We start from the raw sequence: 15,107 nt of genomic DNA, 5'->3' as shown, positions 1-15,107 counted from the left end.
CCCTGCAGATCTTTCAGTGGCTAATGTTCAGGTCAGTAGGGAGTTGGGTTTGTGCATAGAATAGGGTGATTGAGCTCCAGTTGGGAGAATGTGGGGACAGTAAGGCTGATTCCATTTAGGGATATGTGGTGTCATCGTTTCAGAATATGTTGTCTCAGAGTTGTCTCTTTTTTCATCTCTGTCCCTGTCTCTCTCGCTGGAGTGAGTTATAACTAGGCTGCGGTTGATAGTGGTGTTTAGTCATAGAAACGTATGATATACTGAGCGTTCTCTCTCATCTCGTCTCACAAAAGGAGACAAGTCTGTCTACTTACAATTCAGCAACTAATCTTATTCATGACCTATAAGCTGCCTTCAGATAGAATAATGATCCTTTCTGTGCACTGAGGCTGGTACTTTATTTTCTCTTCACTTGAGCATTGACATCCTACCTGTCACCTTGGGTGGCTGAGAGTGTGTCTTCTGATGTTACACCGATGTCTGCAGAAACTAGATTAAAATAGGCATAGGCTTCTATTGTGCTTAGATCGCACAGATGTTCACTCACAATGAGAACACGGAGCCTTCTTAGAACTCTGGCAGTGGTAGCAGATGGAGTCATAGGCTCTTATAAAGGATCCGTGTGTCCTAAAGCTGTAGCAACATTATTTACTGTAGAGTTCCATTTTGGGAAAAGGGGGGAGAGAGAGAATCCAAACGAGCATGCATTTCCATGTTTCAAGACACAGAAAGGTTAGAGATCTCTCAGGTAAGCAAAAAATTGCCATGACTTTGCAATGACTGTCTGATGTGAAGTTGTGCTAAGGTTGAATTAAGAGATTGGGCTTCCCTGAGGCTTTTGGGTGGAGTGTGAAGCATTTTTTAGAGAACGGTTATTAAATGTGTCTAAAACGTCTACGATTTTGAGAAAGATAGTATCTAGGATACCTCTCTAGTCTTCTATTTGTGCTCGAGTAGCTCCCTCAGGAGAGAAGAGGTTTCATTGTCTTTCATTGCCTTGTGAATATTTGCATTAGTGAGAATGTTACGTGTCATTTATGCTGCGTCCAGTTGTTTAGTAAAGAAAATGTTGCTCGCAGTCATGAAAAAAGAAAATGGAACACCCAGTATTTTTAAATGTCTGCTTATGCCTGATGTTTACAAATTGTTTTATGATTTGTGGTTTATCCTTTAAGGAAATTAAGACAATGAATTAGGGAAAGTGGATCATGCAAATAGATATACATATCACTCGTGCCTATTTAATATGGGCTTATAAAATAGAAATGAAATTAGGGTAAAAATTTTGACTAGATGATTAAATACGTAACAGAGAAATATGTTAGCTACTTCTGTGCTATGCCTTTCCGCTGCAGCTCATTGTCAATACATTGTAAAATAACTCAGGCCCTCAGGGCCCCCTCTGAGAACTTTATGAGTTACGGAAGGCAAGAGCTATGGGGCTTGTTATGGATTGAGTGAAATCTGCTCTGAGGACCACCTGCTCCAGAACTCAACATTTCTTCCGCCATGTGGGTTTAAGGGAAAGCGAACACCATGATTTTGGTGCTTTTTAAATTTAATTTGCAAAATAGACATGCAGCGGATAGAGTTAATACTGGTTTATCCACCAAAAATTATGCATCAAAGACAAGCTGTCTCCAGAACTAACTGACTGAGGACAGAGTGGATTGAGACTGCAGTGCTAGTCTATCAGAAAGACAGGAAAAAAACGTGCATAAGATTTATAAGACACACAATGCCAAACTTAAGAGTGAGGGGGAAAAAAAACTCCTGGCAAAACTATGTAAATCCCTTCTATCCTGGGGTTTGTCTGAGAATGACACTGTATTCCCATCTCTCACAATTTGTTCAGAGCCACTGCAGCCATCCAAAGTTCACTTTACATCAGCAAGGCACTAACGGTTACTTCCAAACTCCATGATGATCAATTTTGATCTAGCTGTTGCTTAAAGAAAAAGTGCCGAGCAGGATGACCGGAGCAATTATAGATAGCTACAGGCTCGTTCCCTACAACTATCCTTATAATTCAATTTCAAACATTCCATTAGTCTTCGTGGTAGTAATAAGCTTTGCCGGTGGGAGTTCAGGCAGACAGTATTGCTTTTCATTTCAAATTAATGCATTAGATTTTTGAACCATAGGATGTCTTCAGAACAATGGTCTTACTTTCAAGAAGAAATGTTTTAAAGGGGCTAAAAGGAGGGCAATACGCAGTCAAGCTTCATAGGTTGAACTAAATTCAGAAGGGAGTCTAAGCTAGTGTAAGTTACACCTTCCAGTCCTATCCAGTCTAAAATGTATCACCTACTGAGACCCACATTCACTTCAACGTATGCTTGTTCTACACTTAAAACTTACACCAGTGTATATTTCAGTTAGGGATGTAAAATGTTAACCGATTAGTCTTACCGGTTAACCGCCTTCACCATTAACCTCAGCGGCCCCACACCAGCAGGAGTGGGCCCAGCCATGGCCCCCAGCCGAAGCAGCCAGAGCAGCACCACCTGGCCAGAGCGGGCCCAGCTGCTTACTCTGTTAACCGTTTAAACAAAATATTTTAATCATTTAAATGGTTAACTTATTAAACAGCATTTACATCCCTAATTTCGGTCAGGGATGTGAGTGTTTCTGTCAGTATAGCTAATGTCATTTGGGGAGCTGGTGTTCCTACACGAGCAGAAGAACTCCCATTGGCATGTGCTGCATCTATACTAGGTGGCTATGCTGACCTAGGCTGTGCAATGTAGACATAACCTCACACTTGACAGAGTCTTTGGACTACTACAGCCATGCTTAGACTAGGTTTCCCCATAGGGTTGACCACAACCAGCCAGCATGACGCACTCTCTACAGTAGGTGAAACATCATGTTAAAACATGTTAGCCCAGGCTTTTAAAGCATGGTCTATTGACCTAGACCAGATATGGCCTTCATTTAACTGAGCCTACCTGAGGGGCAAGGGGAAAGGAATGGATTGTTATCAGGATTTACTATTAATTGTTCACATTTCATTAGCACCTCGGGGCCCCAATCAGGATCAGAACCCAAGATGTAACAAGTGGGTGCAAACAAATAGAAGGAAGGAGGGAGGGAGGCCCTGGAAAACAGCATTAGGAACTCAGGTTTATACGAATGAGCAAGCTATATGCACAGCTGGATGGTTTTGGATCAGTTAACTTTAAAACAAAATTACAAAATATAAACAAATTAATAAGGTAAACCTTAGAAATCCTGCCTGCTTTGCGGCTCCCAAAGTCTAAACAGCTCGTAGACTCTGGGAGCTGGGCCTGACCTGGGAGTTTGGTCAGCAGTGTTATGGGACTTCACCTTGAACTCACTCACTCTAGTTTCTCTTTATTTCTCTTGTAACCATTTCTGACTTTAATGCCTTATACTTGTACTCACTTGAAATATCTCTCCTTGTAGGTAAATAAACTTGTTTTATTCTTCAGTCAGAACTAATCCAGTGTTGTGAGCTATGTGGGTAACTCCATTTAGGGTGGCAAACTGTTGTATATTGAGCCTCTTAGAGAGGCAACGGACCTAATATATCTGGACTGTCCAGGAAAGGGTAGGAGAGTGCAGAACACATGGTTTTGGAGGAAATTCCAGGACTGGAAGCATGTTGCGGTCACCCTGCAAGTGGTAGCCAGGTGGTAGAAGTCAGAATGTGACTTATGTGTGGCTGGCAGGCACTCGGGGTGGGGGGCGGGGGGGTGACCTGCATGCTTGAAGTCTGTTTGTGAGTGGCCCACTGGGAGCTATATCAGCAAAGCATTATAAGGCACCCAAGGGTGCAGGGCAGAGGTGACCGAGCCCCTCACTAGTTTGGATTGTATCCCGGAATGTCATAATATCACATTATATAGTATTATTAATATTTATTATTTAACATGTATATTGTGGTAGCACCTAGAGGACAACCAATCGAGGGCCTCACAAACCTATAGTGACTGACAATCCTTGCTCTGAAGATCTTATCACAATAGGCTTACTGCAATTGAAGTAATTTCATAGATAAATTACACAGTCCTTTTAATGAAATGTCCTTGAGCTCTGATGGAATTTACAGGTGCTTGATGGGTTGCAGTATGGAATTTTAAACTCTCCCAGTTTATGTGCATGGAGCATGTCTAAGAATTGTAAACCTCTTTGTGCTCTTTAAGTTGGTCAGCACTATACTGCCCTCACTAACTATTGTTTTCCATGACTCAGATTATTTCTAGGAGGCCACATGCAGATAGCTCACAAGAATGACTAATTCTTCCCTACCCCATGTCTCTTCCACACACATGCCTAAATTGTATTCAAATCCGAAGACTGTTCAGTAAAGAACCAAAGCATCCTGAATTGTATTTTCTCTCTTCTCTCTTCCAGCCACTTCTACATCGACGACTGGGACAAGTCATCTCACAAAATGTGACATAAAGCAGAAAGCCTTCTGTGTCAATGGGGGAGAGTGTTACATGGTCAAAGACCTTCCAAATCCCCCCAGATATTTGTGCAGGTAAGAAGCCTTTGGCTTATTTCAGTGGAGCCACCATGTTTCTCGTGTAATTTTTCTCAAAGTAATTGCTTTAATATCTGAACAGTTCTCTCTCCCACAAACGGCCCAGCAGATATTTAACAGAAGCATTAGACGCATCTTCACCTTTGTGTGGCAGAGTTGGTATGAAAACTCTCTAGCTATTGAGAATGACTCCTGTGTAACAGGGCTCATGTTCATTGCAAGGTTAACTCAAGGTATAACTTGAGTTTTGCCCCTAACCTGACTCCCATCTCTACACAGAATCTTTAGCTCAAGTTAAGTGGTGCTCTATACTCGAGCTAGCTAGCTTATTTGGGGGGGGGGGGGAATGAGGGAAGGGGTTGAAACCTGAGTGGTGCTGACACTTGGGGTTTGTCGATGCTACAATCACGGTGTGTGATTGCTCATGTAAACATACCCAAACTAGCTTTAATCTCTCTAGCTCTGGCCCAGAGCAGAGAAGCCACTTGACACCCTTGAGCTAATAATGCAGTGGGGATGCAATAGCTCGAGTTACAACAACTCATCAACTGCTAATCCAATCACTGTGCCGCTAATCCCATCACTCTTTGTAGCTGGAGTGTTGTTTCATGGTGTGGTTGGTCTCATCTGAGAGGCTAGTCTAGACTAGTGGAATAACTCAAGTGTACTCACTGTTGCAATGAAGCCAAGCCTATAGATAGCTCACACAATAGTTATTAAAACTCCACAGATGGTTTCAAAATACAGATAGTGCTATGTGCCCAGCTGGCATATGGATACCCTGAGATAACTATTATTTGAAATCGTGGCTGTTAGATCTTAGAGGACAGGTATCACTGATTAAATAATGAAAAGATACATTGTGGAATAACTATGTCTGATATAGCACATGCATACAGTATAGCACATACAGTAGTTAATTTTTATTAACATGTTGTAGTAAAACAAATGACTTATTAAAGATCAATTAAAATATTATTTAGAAAACTTAGTGCCACCAGAAAATGTTTTGTTTTGAAGTTAGGTGACTACAAAGTCGCCGGGTCTAATGAGGTCAAATTAATAACAGGAGTTATTACTTTGTTAAATGCACATTTCATAATAAGCAATGTAGATTGCCATCTGAACTCATCAGTGGATGTCAGTGTTTTAGACACAGAGCCTTGATTCGGGAAAGCACTTAAGGATGTGCTAACATTGATCCATATTCAGGAATTCACTCAAGCACATTCTTAGCTTGAAATGCGTGCCTGAGCACCCTTCTTGAATCGAGGCCTAGTTTCGCTGTCACAAACAAGTCCAAATTATAGCCTCCACCAGCCCATTATTCTGCAGAAGACCCAGGATAAATACAAACAACGAGGAGCAGACTAACACGGCTACCCCTCTGAAAAGTATAAATTCAGTTGCTGTGGCTGAAGCTTTGCATCTTGCCATAGCACATTGTACAACAGGTACCTTTGGATGCTGCAGTGGTGCTGATCACAGACCAGAGCCAGATGCAACTGGGTGCTCTGAATTCTCACTGACTTCAGCACGTGGCATTCAGTATCCTGAAGAACTGAACCTTAAGGGAACTTTTCTCTGTAAGAATATTAGCATTTTCAAGAGAGGCAGCAGAAGCTAGTCAGTAAGATACACAATCTGGTGTAATCACATGAATTTTCAGTCTTATAAAGGCTAAAAATCAAAACCCAATAATTGCTCTTCTGCAACCTCATGTAAAGTGCGGGTGGAGAGATACCTTGCTTTCACATGGAAAGGAGAAGATAGAAATTGCTTCCGGGAAATACTGGCTGCACTCTAGTGAAACGCTTTCTGTTCACTTCAGTTTTGCCTTTTTCTGTGGATCTTACCTGCAATTAACCAGATTTGTTTTGTCACGAATTCCCAAGCTGCTGGAATCATGACTATTTATTCTATTGCTGTTTATAACCATTTTCTTTAAAGTAAAAGCACCAACTTTGATTTGGGACAATTGCACTAAAATTACATGATCATCGTAACCGAGCAGTGCAGGATGACCCAATTTTAATACTACACCCCTGGGAACCTACCAGAAACCAGCTCCAGTGCTTCCACCTCTTCATTTCCTCCTCGTACCCCCTTCAGAACTTTTCATAGCAGCCCCCATGGCTGTGCGCGTAACACGTTTGCTGCGTGCAGAACATTTTTACTATTCGTTGGTATTGCTCTGTTGAATTTAGAGTCACCTCTTTTTCACTGTATTTCAAGACACTTTTTGAAATAGCCAGATCTGACAGTGTTTGCACTTTATTATTGTAATTTTATTTTGTGTTAAATGTACCAGGCCCTCTTAAATTATTTTTTCTGATGTAGAAAAGAAATAAGTGTTAAATCTAGAATCAGAGTGAAAACAAAAATAACTCCCTAAAATTTGTGCAGGGCACTATTCTGGGTAGCAAAAGAAATATCTGGAGAAGTCATTACAATGTAAAATCACAGGATCTGATTTTTATTTATACTAAAGCAGTGGAAAGGGAGCTCACTGTAAAGGAGAGCTAAGCTCACAACTAGTTTGCAATTCTTCTGCTATGTCTCTTTGATATTTACCAGCCCTGAAGCTGTTTATACTGTAACAAAACAAGACAAATGTCTCTGCGATACAGTGACATGAGAATCTGAATTGTGTTTTATTGGGTACATACTGCAAATCTGAAGAAACAAAGTAGCATTATTTTCTTGCATGGTTAAAGATACGGATGTCTATTTTTAAGTGTCTGTTAAAACAAATATCTGTCAAGGACACATTGCTTCCTTCTACTGTGATAACAAATCTTTTTCCAGAATGTGCCCATGGAATCAAAAAACTTGAAAGATGGTACTTGCTCTTCATGTTTCTGCCTTGGTAGCAAGTTCACATTTTCCATATGCTCCATCTGTTGAGAGCAAAAACAAAATTTTTAAAGCATGAGCCTCATTGTTCTAAATTGTTTTTAACACGAATCAAAAAATGTGACTCAGATGCACAACAACCATGGAATTTTCCAGGCAATGTCTCTGGTCATGTAAGCCCCCCGTGAATCTGTCTCCTATTGCTAAAGTCAGAAGTTGTGTAATCAAAAGTGATTTCCAAAAAACTGAAGGTATAATAATTAACACTGTGTCACATTTTGTTTTCACTGATACTAGTATAAATTTTGAGCGAATTGATTGTTTGTTAGTTACCTGGATTTATTTCTGAGATGTGTATGTATCTACAATGTACTGTACCTGAAACGTTGCATATAGCAACATCTACAGTGGCACAGTGTTGTATACATTTCTCTTTTGTGTAATCTAATTACAATCCTGGACTAAACAGAATAATCTCAGTCAAAAAAAGAGGGTTTGGAGGGTTTTTTTAATGAGACATTGGGTAAAACTTTTTCAAGTGCCTAAATGAGAAAGGAGTCATTTTGAAAAGTGATTTAGGCACCTGGACCCAGGTCCTCAGAGGTATTTAGGTGCATAACTCCCATGGGAGCTAGACACCTACACACCTTTGAGTATCTGGGCCTTGGAAGCCTTCACCTCATTGGATATGTCTACACAGCAATGGAACACCCATGGCTGGCCAGGGCCACCTGGTTTGAGTTCACTGGGCTCAGACTGGAGCCCAGCTCTGGGACTCCACAAGAGGAAAGGGTCCCAAAGCCCAGGCTCCAGCCCAAGCCCAAATATCTACACAGCAATTTTTAGCCCCCACAGCCTGAGCCCCGTGAGTCTGAGCCAGCCATGTCCATGCCATGGGTCTTTTCTTCCACTATAGACGTACCCATTTGCTTTCAGTAAGACTTAGGGTATGCCTACTGTGCAATCAGAGATGTGACTGCAGCTTGAGTAGGCATACCCACACTAGCTTTCAGCTAGGTAGCCTGGCTAACTATAGCAGTGAGGACAGGGTGGCACAGACCCTGGCGTGGGCTAGCAACACGAGTACACACCTGCAATCCCAGGCAGCCTTGTGCATCACCAGGTCTTCGCCTCTATTTTTAGCCTGCTAGCTAGATTAAAGCTAGGCTGGTATGTCTACAAGCGGCAGTCACACCTCTGAGAGCAGTGCAGGCATAAACGTAGGCTTCTAAGTGCCTACATCACTTCTGGAAATGGGACTCACGTTTATACTACGGTATCATAGCGACAGGGCATGCTGCTGTCACGCCTTACCTTGGATGCGTCCTTCATCGAGGAAACAGGTTTTTCCATCGCTGTAGTTACTCCACCTCTCTGAGAGGCAGTAGCTAGGGTGATGGAAGAATTCTTCCGCTGACCGAACCTTCTCCATAATGGAGGTTAGTTCAACCTGACTGTGTTGCACAGGGCGCGACATTTTATGCAGCCCCGGGCAATGTAACGAAGGCAATATAATGTTTAGGTGTAGCCCACGCCTTAGGCTTCTCAGTCACGGAGGTGCTTTTGAAAATTTTACCCGAAGTCTAATAGTGCCAGACCATGTGGTATTTTAACCGTATTGTGAAAAGGAGAGTGGTTAGCAGATCTCTTTTATTTGGAGAAGACTCTATATAGTATTCTTCATGTTTTTTCAAGCCCTGTTTTGAACAGTCTTTCCATAACCCATTTTTGATTACGCTAATTTGATATTTCCTTAGTAACACACCACACAATTTGTGTTGCCTTTGCTGCTGTTATTCCCTCAAAGTGATTTTATGCTACAGCTTCGGTGGTTGAAAACAGTGCTTCTTTCTAGCAGAGACATTACTTGACTTTGCTTAACAACAAAAGAATGAATTTCTTATTTTTATAATTGTCTATATCCTTGTTTGCAAATGGAATGGGTTGAGTAGGAATTAATTAATGTGATGATCCAGAAAACTGTTAATTGAGGGGAAAAAAGGTAAGCTTATTACAGTGCTAACTGAAAGGTTTGCCAAGTCTGAGTGGGTCAAGAGGCAGGATAGTGTTAACAGTTCTGAACTAAGCAATTAAAGGCACAGTTCTTACAGTGGTTCATGTAAATATTGATAACATATTCCTGTGCTACCTACCTATACTACATATTAGCTTATAGTAAAGAGACTTGTTCTTGATCTTTTCTATTAATATGTACAGTTAGTCAAAACATGGAGACTAGTCGTTTTACAAACTTAAAAATCACTAAACACAGAAATCATCAGGGACTAGAAAAACTTTTAGAGTGGTAGATACGCTGGAGGGCAGGGATAGGATACAGAGGAACCTAGACAAATTGGAGGATTGGGCCAAAAGAAATCTGATGAGGTTCAATAAGGATAAGTGCAGGGTCCTGCACTTAGGACAGAAGAACCCAATGCACAGCTACAGACTAGGGACCGAATGGCTAGGCAGCAGTTCTGCGGAAAAGGACCTAGGGGTGACAGTGGACGAGAAGCTGGATATGAGTCAGCAGTGTGCCCTTGTTGCCAAGAAGGCCAATGGCATTTTGGGATGTATAAGTAGGGGCATAGCGAGCAGATCGAGGGACGTGATCGTTCCCCTCTATTGGACATTGGTGAGGCCTCATCTGGAGTACTGTGTCCAGTTTTGGGCCCCACATTACAAGAAGGATGTGGATAAATTGGAGAGAGTCCAGCGAAGGGCAACAAAAATGATTAGGGGTTTAGAACACATGACTTATGAGGAGAGGCTGAGGGAACTGGGATTGTTTAGTCTGCAGAAGAGAAGAATGAGGGGGGATTTGATAGCTGCTTTCAATTACCTGAGAGGTGGTTCCAGAGAGGATGGTTCTAGACTATTCTCAGTGGTAGAAGAGGACAGGACAAGGAGTAATGGTCTCAAGTTGCAGTGGGGGAGATTTAGGTTGGATATTTAGGAAAAGCTTTTTCACTAGGAGGGTGGTGAAACACTGGAATGCGTTACCTAGGAAGGTGGTAGAGTCTCCTTCCTTAGAAGTTTTTAAGGTCAGGCTTGACAAAGCCCTGGCCGGGATGATTTAATTGGGGATAGGTCCTGCTTTGAGCAGGGGGTTGGACTAGATGACCTCCTGAAGTCCCTTCCAACCCTGATATTCTATGATTATTCTTTTATCGGATCAAGGAAAAGGCTGTGGTCCTGATGATTTAAGCCATCCAATTTCTTTAATAAATAGTTGGTATAGCCTCTAATTAGCCAGTAGAGAAGATACAGGCCCAGAGTAATTTCTCGGTTATACCACTGTAAATCCAGAGCAGCTCTTATCTTCATTGGCCTTATTCTGATTTACACTGATGTAACTGAGCGTGGACACTGGCCCATATATAGAAAAGGAAAGAATTGAAAATGCTATGTGGGTAACCAAAAAAGAGAGTGATGACTAGTGACAGTATTGGAGAAATTACAATATAAGAAGGTACTTTCAAATATTGCCTGTTCATACATGTATAATCCAGAGGAGACAGTTTGACAGGCAGAATTGTAATCTGCACTGAATTTTGGTTGTCCGCAATAAAATGCCTTTCACATGCACGAATAATCAGAAGTGGAAATGGTCATCCGACCCTCTGTCCACACTGGGCCCTTGTTTGCAATGGTTGGCAACTGCACCAGTGTTGACAACAGTTTAAGTGTCAGTATAAACACAGCTAAATTGTTTTCCAGTGCTGTGTCAAGAAGCCTGACCCCGATCAGACTGGAAATGCACTAGCATGTAAATTATTGCCAACACCAATGCAGCTGCACCCATTGCTGACAACAGGAATAGAACAAGGAGCAAGCGGACCCCAGAGGCCAGTGACTGTGGGCCTGATCCTGAGCCTTTTAATCAGCAAAATGCTCATAGACATCATTTAAAGTTTGGCCTGAGTCAGGAGATGGAAATCCAGGGTAGGCATGAACGGCCCTTAGTCTGAGATTTAGTAATAAAAAGCACTGTAGAAGAACACGGTATCATTACTACTACTACGAGGATGGATACTTAACAGTAAAAGCCTAGTGTAAAATAAGAATTAAATTAACAGGATAAAACACTCTATTGCAGTTTTGTTTCTTCCAGTTTGCTAATACAAATCCAAATTCAACCTACTTCCCTGCCCAGTGGCATAACCTTCCTCTGTCTTTATTATTTCATTCTTTATTGAATTTATCTATGGTAGTGCTCAAGGATCCCTGTTGGAATCAGGGTCCTAATGTGCTAAGGCCATACAAACATATCAGAAGACAGGATCCGTGCTTTGGAAAGCTTAAAATCTGTTCCTTTGATAAACAGATTCATCTCTACAGCAATCGGTTTAGAAAAAACCTCTTCAGACACTCAAAATGTACCTGTATTGAAAGAAAGTAAATCTTGTACAATGCATCTGGACAAAGATGCATCCATTTGTATTTAACACTGCTTATCTTGTATCGTATGTTCTGTATGAAATTCCAAAACACTTTACAAGGTTAAAAAATACAACTACTATGTAAGTGCAGTGTGTTAATATCCTTATTGTTAATTAATGCCACAGATAATAGTGAGCAAAGGGAGAGAGAACTTTAAAAAGCCAGGCAAGGGAGAAATGAGATTTCAGTGCAGCTGAAAATCTGATATGGGTTGAAGAGGTACAGGAAGACTGTTCTAGATGAATGCAGCTGCAGAGCAGAATGCTCTTGAATTTAGATTGCAAGAAGGTACAAATGGGAGGCCAGAATTAGAGAGAGAGAGACCAGAAGCAGGCTGGAGCAAGCTCATGAAGTGCTTTAGAAACAAACAGAATAAAGCATAACTTGACATAAATATAACTTAATTTAAATGTGTCAACATAACTTGATTTAGCATGAAGGTAAAAGTCAGATAACTTAGTAGAACACTGAGAATGGAGTGAATAGGTAGGAGAAAAGCAGATGGCCCTGTGGGACTCCATAAGAGGACCATCAGAATCATGTTCTAAGGAAACCAGAGAAGCCTGCGTAGCTATGCCGGCCTTACAGAATGAAGTCCCACGCAATGTCAAAAGCTGCACTGAGGTCCAGGAGAATGAGGAAGAAGGAAAAGCTGGCCGCAGCTGCAGAAAGGAGGTCATGGACAACATGGGGGAGAGACGTTCCTCGTTACAACCAAAGTCGAATTCATGTTGCATTTTTCCAAGGCTTATGATGTGTGCTCCATGAGATGAGATGAGATGAGATGAGATGAGATGAGGCTACTTATATCTACCTCCCTGCTTGTTGTTTTTTGGTCTACCTCTTTTCCATTTCTCAAATACATTTAACCATAACTGCTGCCTTGAACAAAGCTGTGTTTAAAAAAAAAGAAAGAAAGAAAAGCATGAGCTTGAAGGTAGAACGTGCTATTAAAGAAACAGCAAAGTCCGTAGACTTTCCATAGGTCCTGCAATATACATGATTGTTGAAGGCAAGGATGTAAAATTATTGTCCAACACCGTGTCGTTAATTGGGAAAACTTGGTGTGGTTCCGTAATCAGTGTCTCAGGAAGGAACAATGAGCAGTCCATTTGTACTAGAGCTGACTTTTTTTAAAACTGCACAGATTTTCTTGAATAATTTTTTTTTTAAATTTTACACAATGATAATTCTCCGAGGACACATTTTTTCTTTCATTATATTTTTTCATTAGTTTCTGGCCCCCATGCCCCTGAAGTCATTTAGAGACTTTCCATGTTCCATAGGAAAAAAATTATCAGTCTGATAGTTCAGTGGTTTTGGTGTTCTATTGCTTATCACATTTTTGCCCTTTAGGTGCCAACCTGGATTCACTGGAGCAAGATGTACTGACACTCTGCCCATGAAAATCCAAAACCAAGAAAGTATGTTAAAATAATCTGAACTTTGCTTTCTCCCCAACTACAGCAACACAATCACTATTACTTGGTGTTTTCACAGTTCAGCTGGAATTGGCATCCTTTGATTCTGATTATGGCTTGAATCTCTTAATTATTAATCTGTACACCATGGCATTATCGCATCAAAAATGTTCCTAGTTTGTGTGACTTTTTTTTTTAACTGGATCCTTTTCATCCTCTGCAGAATTTTGTTGCTGTTGTTTCACTCTGCCAACTTTCTTGGTTGGTGAAATGCTGCAAATTGTTACCCTAAAGGAATATGTAGACTGAGATGAATGTTGTACAGATTTCATTTCCTAGCTGCCTTGCGAATACTACTTTACAAAAGCGATTTGGAAATTTGGAATGGTGAATTTTTTGCATCCTGAAATATACTGTGATCTCGATTGGTTTGGGGCTTCTGCAAAGCAAGTGGGCTGCTCTCAGCATCTTGAGCCATTTTGACATGCTAAACCAAGATTCAGTTTCTGAAGGTGAACTCACCAAGTCAAATCAGTTCACACTGAAGGAGCTTCTTTCTTAGTGTATATTCACCTCTTCTCTTTTCTCTGTTTTCTCTACCATTTTTTTTGTTTTTCCTCTCAGGTGCCCAAATGAATTTACTGGTGATCGCTGCCAAAACTACGTAATGGCCAGCTTCTACAGTACGTCCACTTCCTTTCTGTCTCTGCCTCAATAGGAGCATGCTTAGTCAGTGCTGCTTCTTTGTCGCTGCATCTTTCCTCCGATTTTTTTTTACCTGTAACTAGATTTATTGCCTGAGGCCTAATATTGATTGCCTCTGCTTGTTGCATGAAAATGATAACAAAAGCAATTGCAGTACTCTGTTGGATTTGTTGGCATTGATGTTTAGGCATTTGAGACTTAGGAGCGTTCTGAAATTAATATTGAATGACGTCCTACGGAGTTGTAGCTGACAAGAAGTTCAAAGATACATTTAAAAGTCTCAAAAAAAGAAAAGGAGGACTTGTGGCATCTTAGAGACTAAACAAATTTATTTGAGCATAAGCTTTCGTGCGCTACAGCTCACTTGCTCACGAAAGCTTATGCTCAAATAAATTTGTTAGTCTCTAAGGTGCCACAAGTCCTCCTTTTCTTTTTGCGGCTACAGACTAACACGGCTGCTACTCTGAAACCTGTCATTTAAAAGTCTCGCTTTTTATTTGCTAAAAGAAATAAATCCCAGCACTAAAACAGCAATCGCTTTATAAAATCTTTATAAAGATAGTAACCTTCCAAACAAAAGGGATATACATAAATTGCCTTGGAAAATAAAAGCTTACATGCTCCAGGTGTATCAAATGAACACACTCAAACAGGAGTGAGGGCTTTTTTTCCTTTATTATCCAAACATTTTACATTTCAGTAGGAAGAAAATTACATGAAGAAAGAGAAGGGGGGAAGGGGACCTAAATGATGCTGATTGACATTTCTTATTTATGGGGGACAGGTGCAAAAGATCAAATATTTCAGAGCCAGATTAAATGGCTGAAGAAATGTGCCATGTAGACTCCTTTGGACACACACACACACTGTAGGACTGGGGCCTTAGAGACATAGTTTCATAAACTTCCTCTTGGATGGTCTTGTTAACTATTAATTATTATTTAATAGTGAGAAAGTGCGAAGTACGTTGCATATTTATTTTGTGCCTTCAGATATAACCAAGTCAGATGTAAAATGGAGGGAAATTGCCTGGGGTTTACATTTTTAATGCACATTCGCTATTCATAATTAATTTTTGCTGGCGTTCCACTGCATTATGATGTAAGGGCAGTTCTATATGAACTATTTTTGATGGATCACTCACTAGCATTGAAAGATTTCAGAGACTG

The 15,107-nt window shown here is 40.8% G+C and overlaps 1 protein-coding gene across 12 annotated transcripts in view; it reads left to right on the top strand.

Annotated features, from left to right (window-relative positions):
* The window catches only part of NRG1 (neuregulin 1), a 703,230-nt gene that overhangs the window by 659,759 nt on the left and 28,364 nt on the right, over positions 1 to 15,107 (top strand). For 10 of the 12 annotated variants that reach the window (XM_073345927.1, XM_073345922.1, XM_073345924.1 and 7 more), the window contains 2 exons: positions 4,381 to 4,510; positions 13,858 to 13,916. In XM_073345927.1, coding sequence (XP_073202028.1) covers positions 4,381 to 4,510; positions 13,858 to 13,916 — 189 coding nt within the window. Of the gene's footprint in view, positions 1 to 4,380; positions 4,511 to 13,189; positions 13,237 to 13,857; positions 13,952 to 15,107 lie in introns of those variants that run through there. The other 2 variants (XM_073345918.2, XM_073345932.2) reach the window with 2 other exon arrangements.

This window comes from Lepidochelys kempii, chromosome 5, assembly GCF_965140285.1.
Source record: "Lepidochelys kempii isolate rLepKem1 chromosome 5, rLepKem1.hap1, whole genome shotgun sequence".
In the NCBI taxonomy this organism is placed as follows: Eukaryota; Metazoa; Chordata; order Testudines; family Cheloniidae; genus Lepidochelys; species Lepidochelys kempii.
Note: the sequence above shows the minus strand (reverse complement) of the source record. Positions and strands in the feature narration are given on the sequence as shown.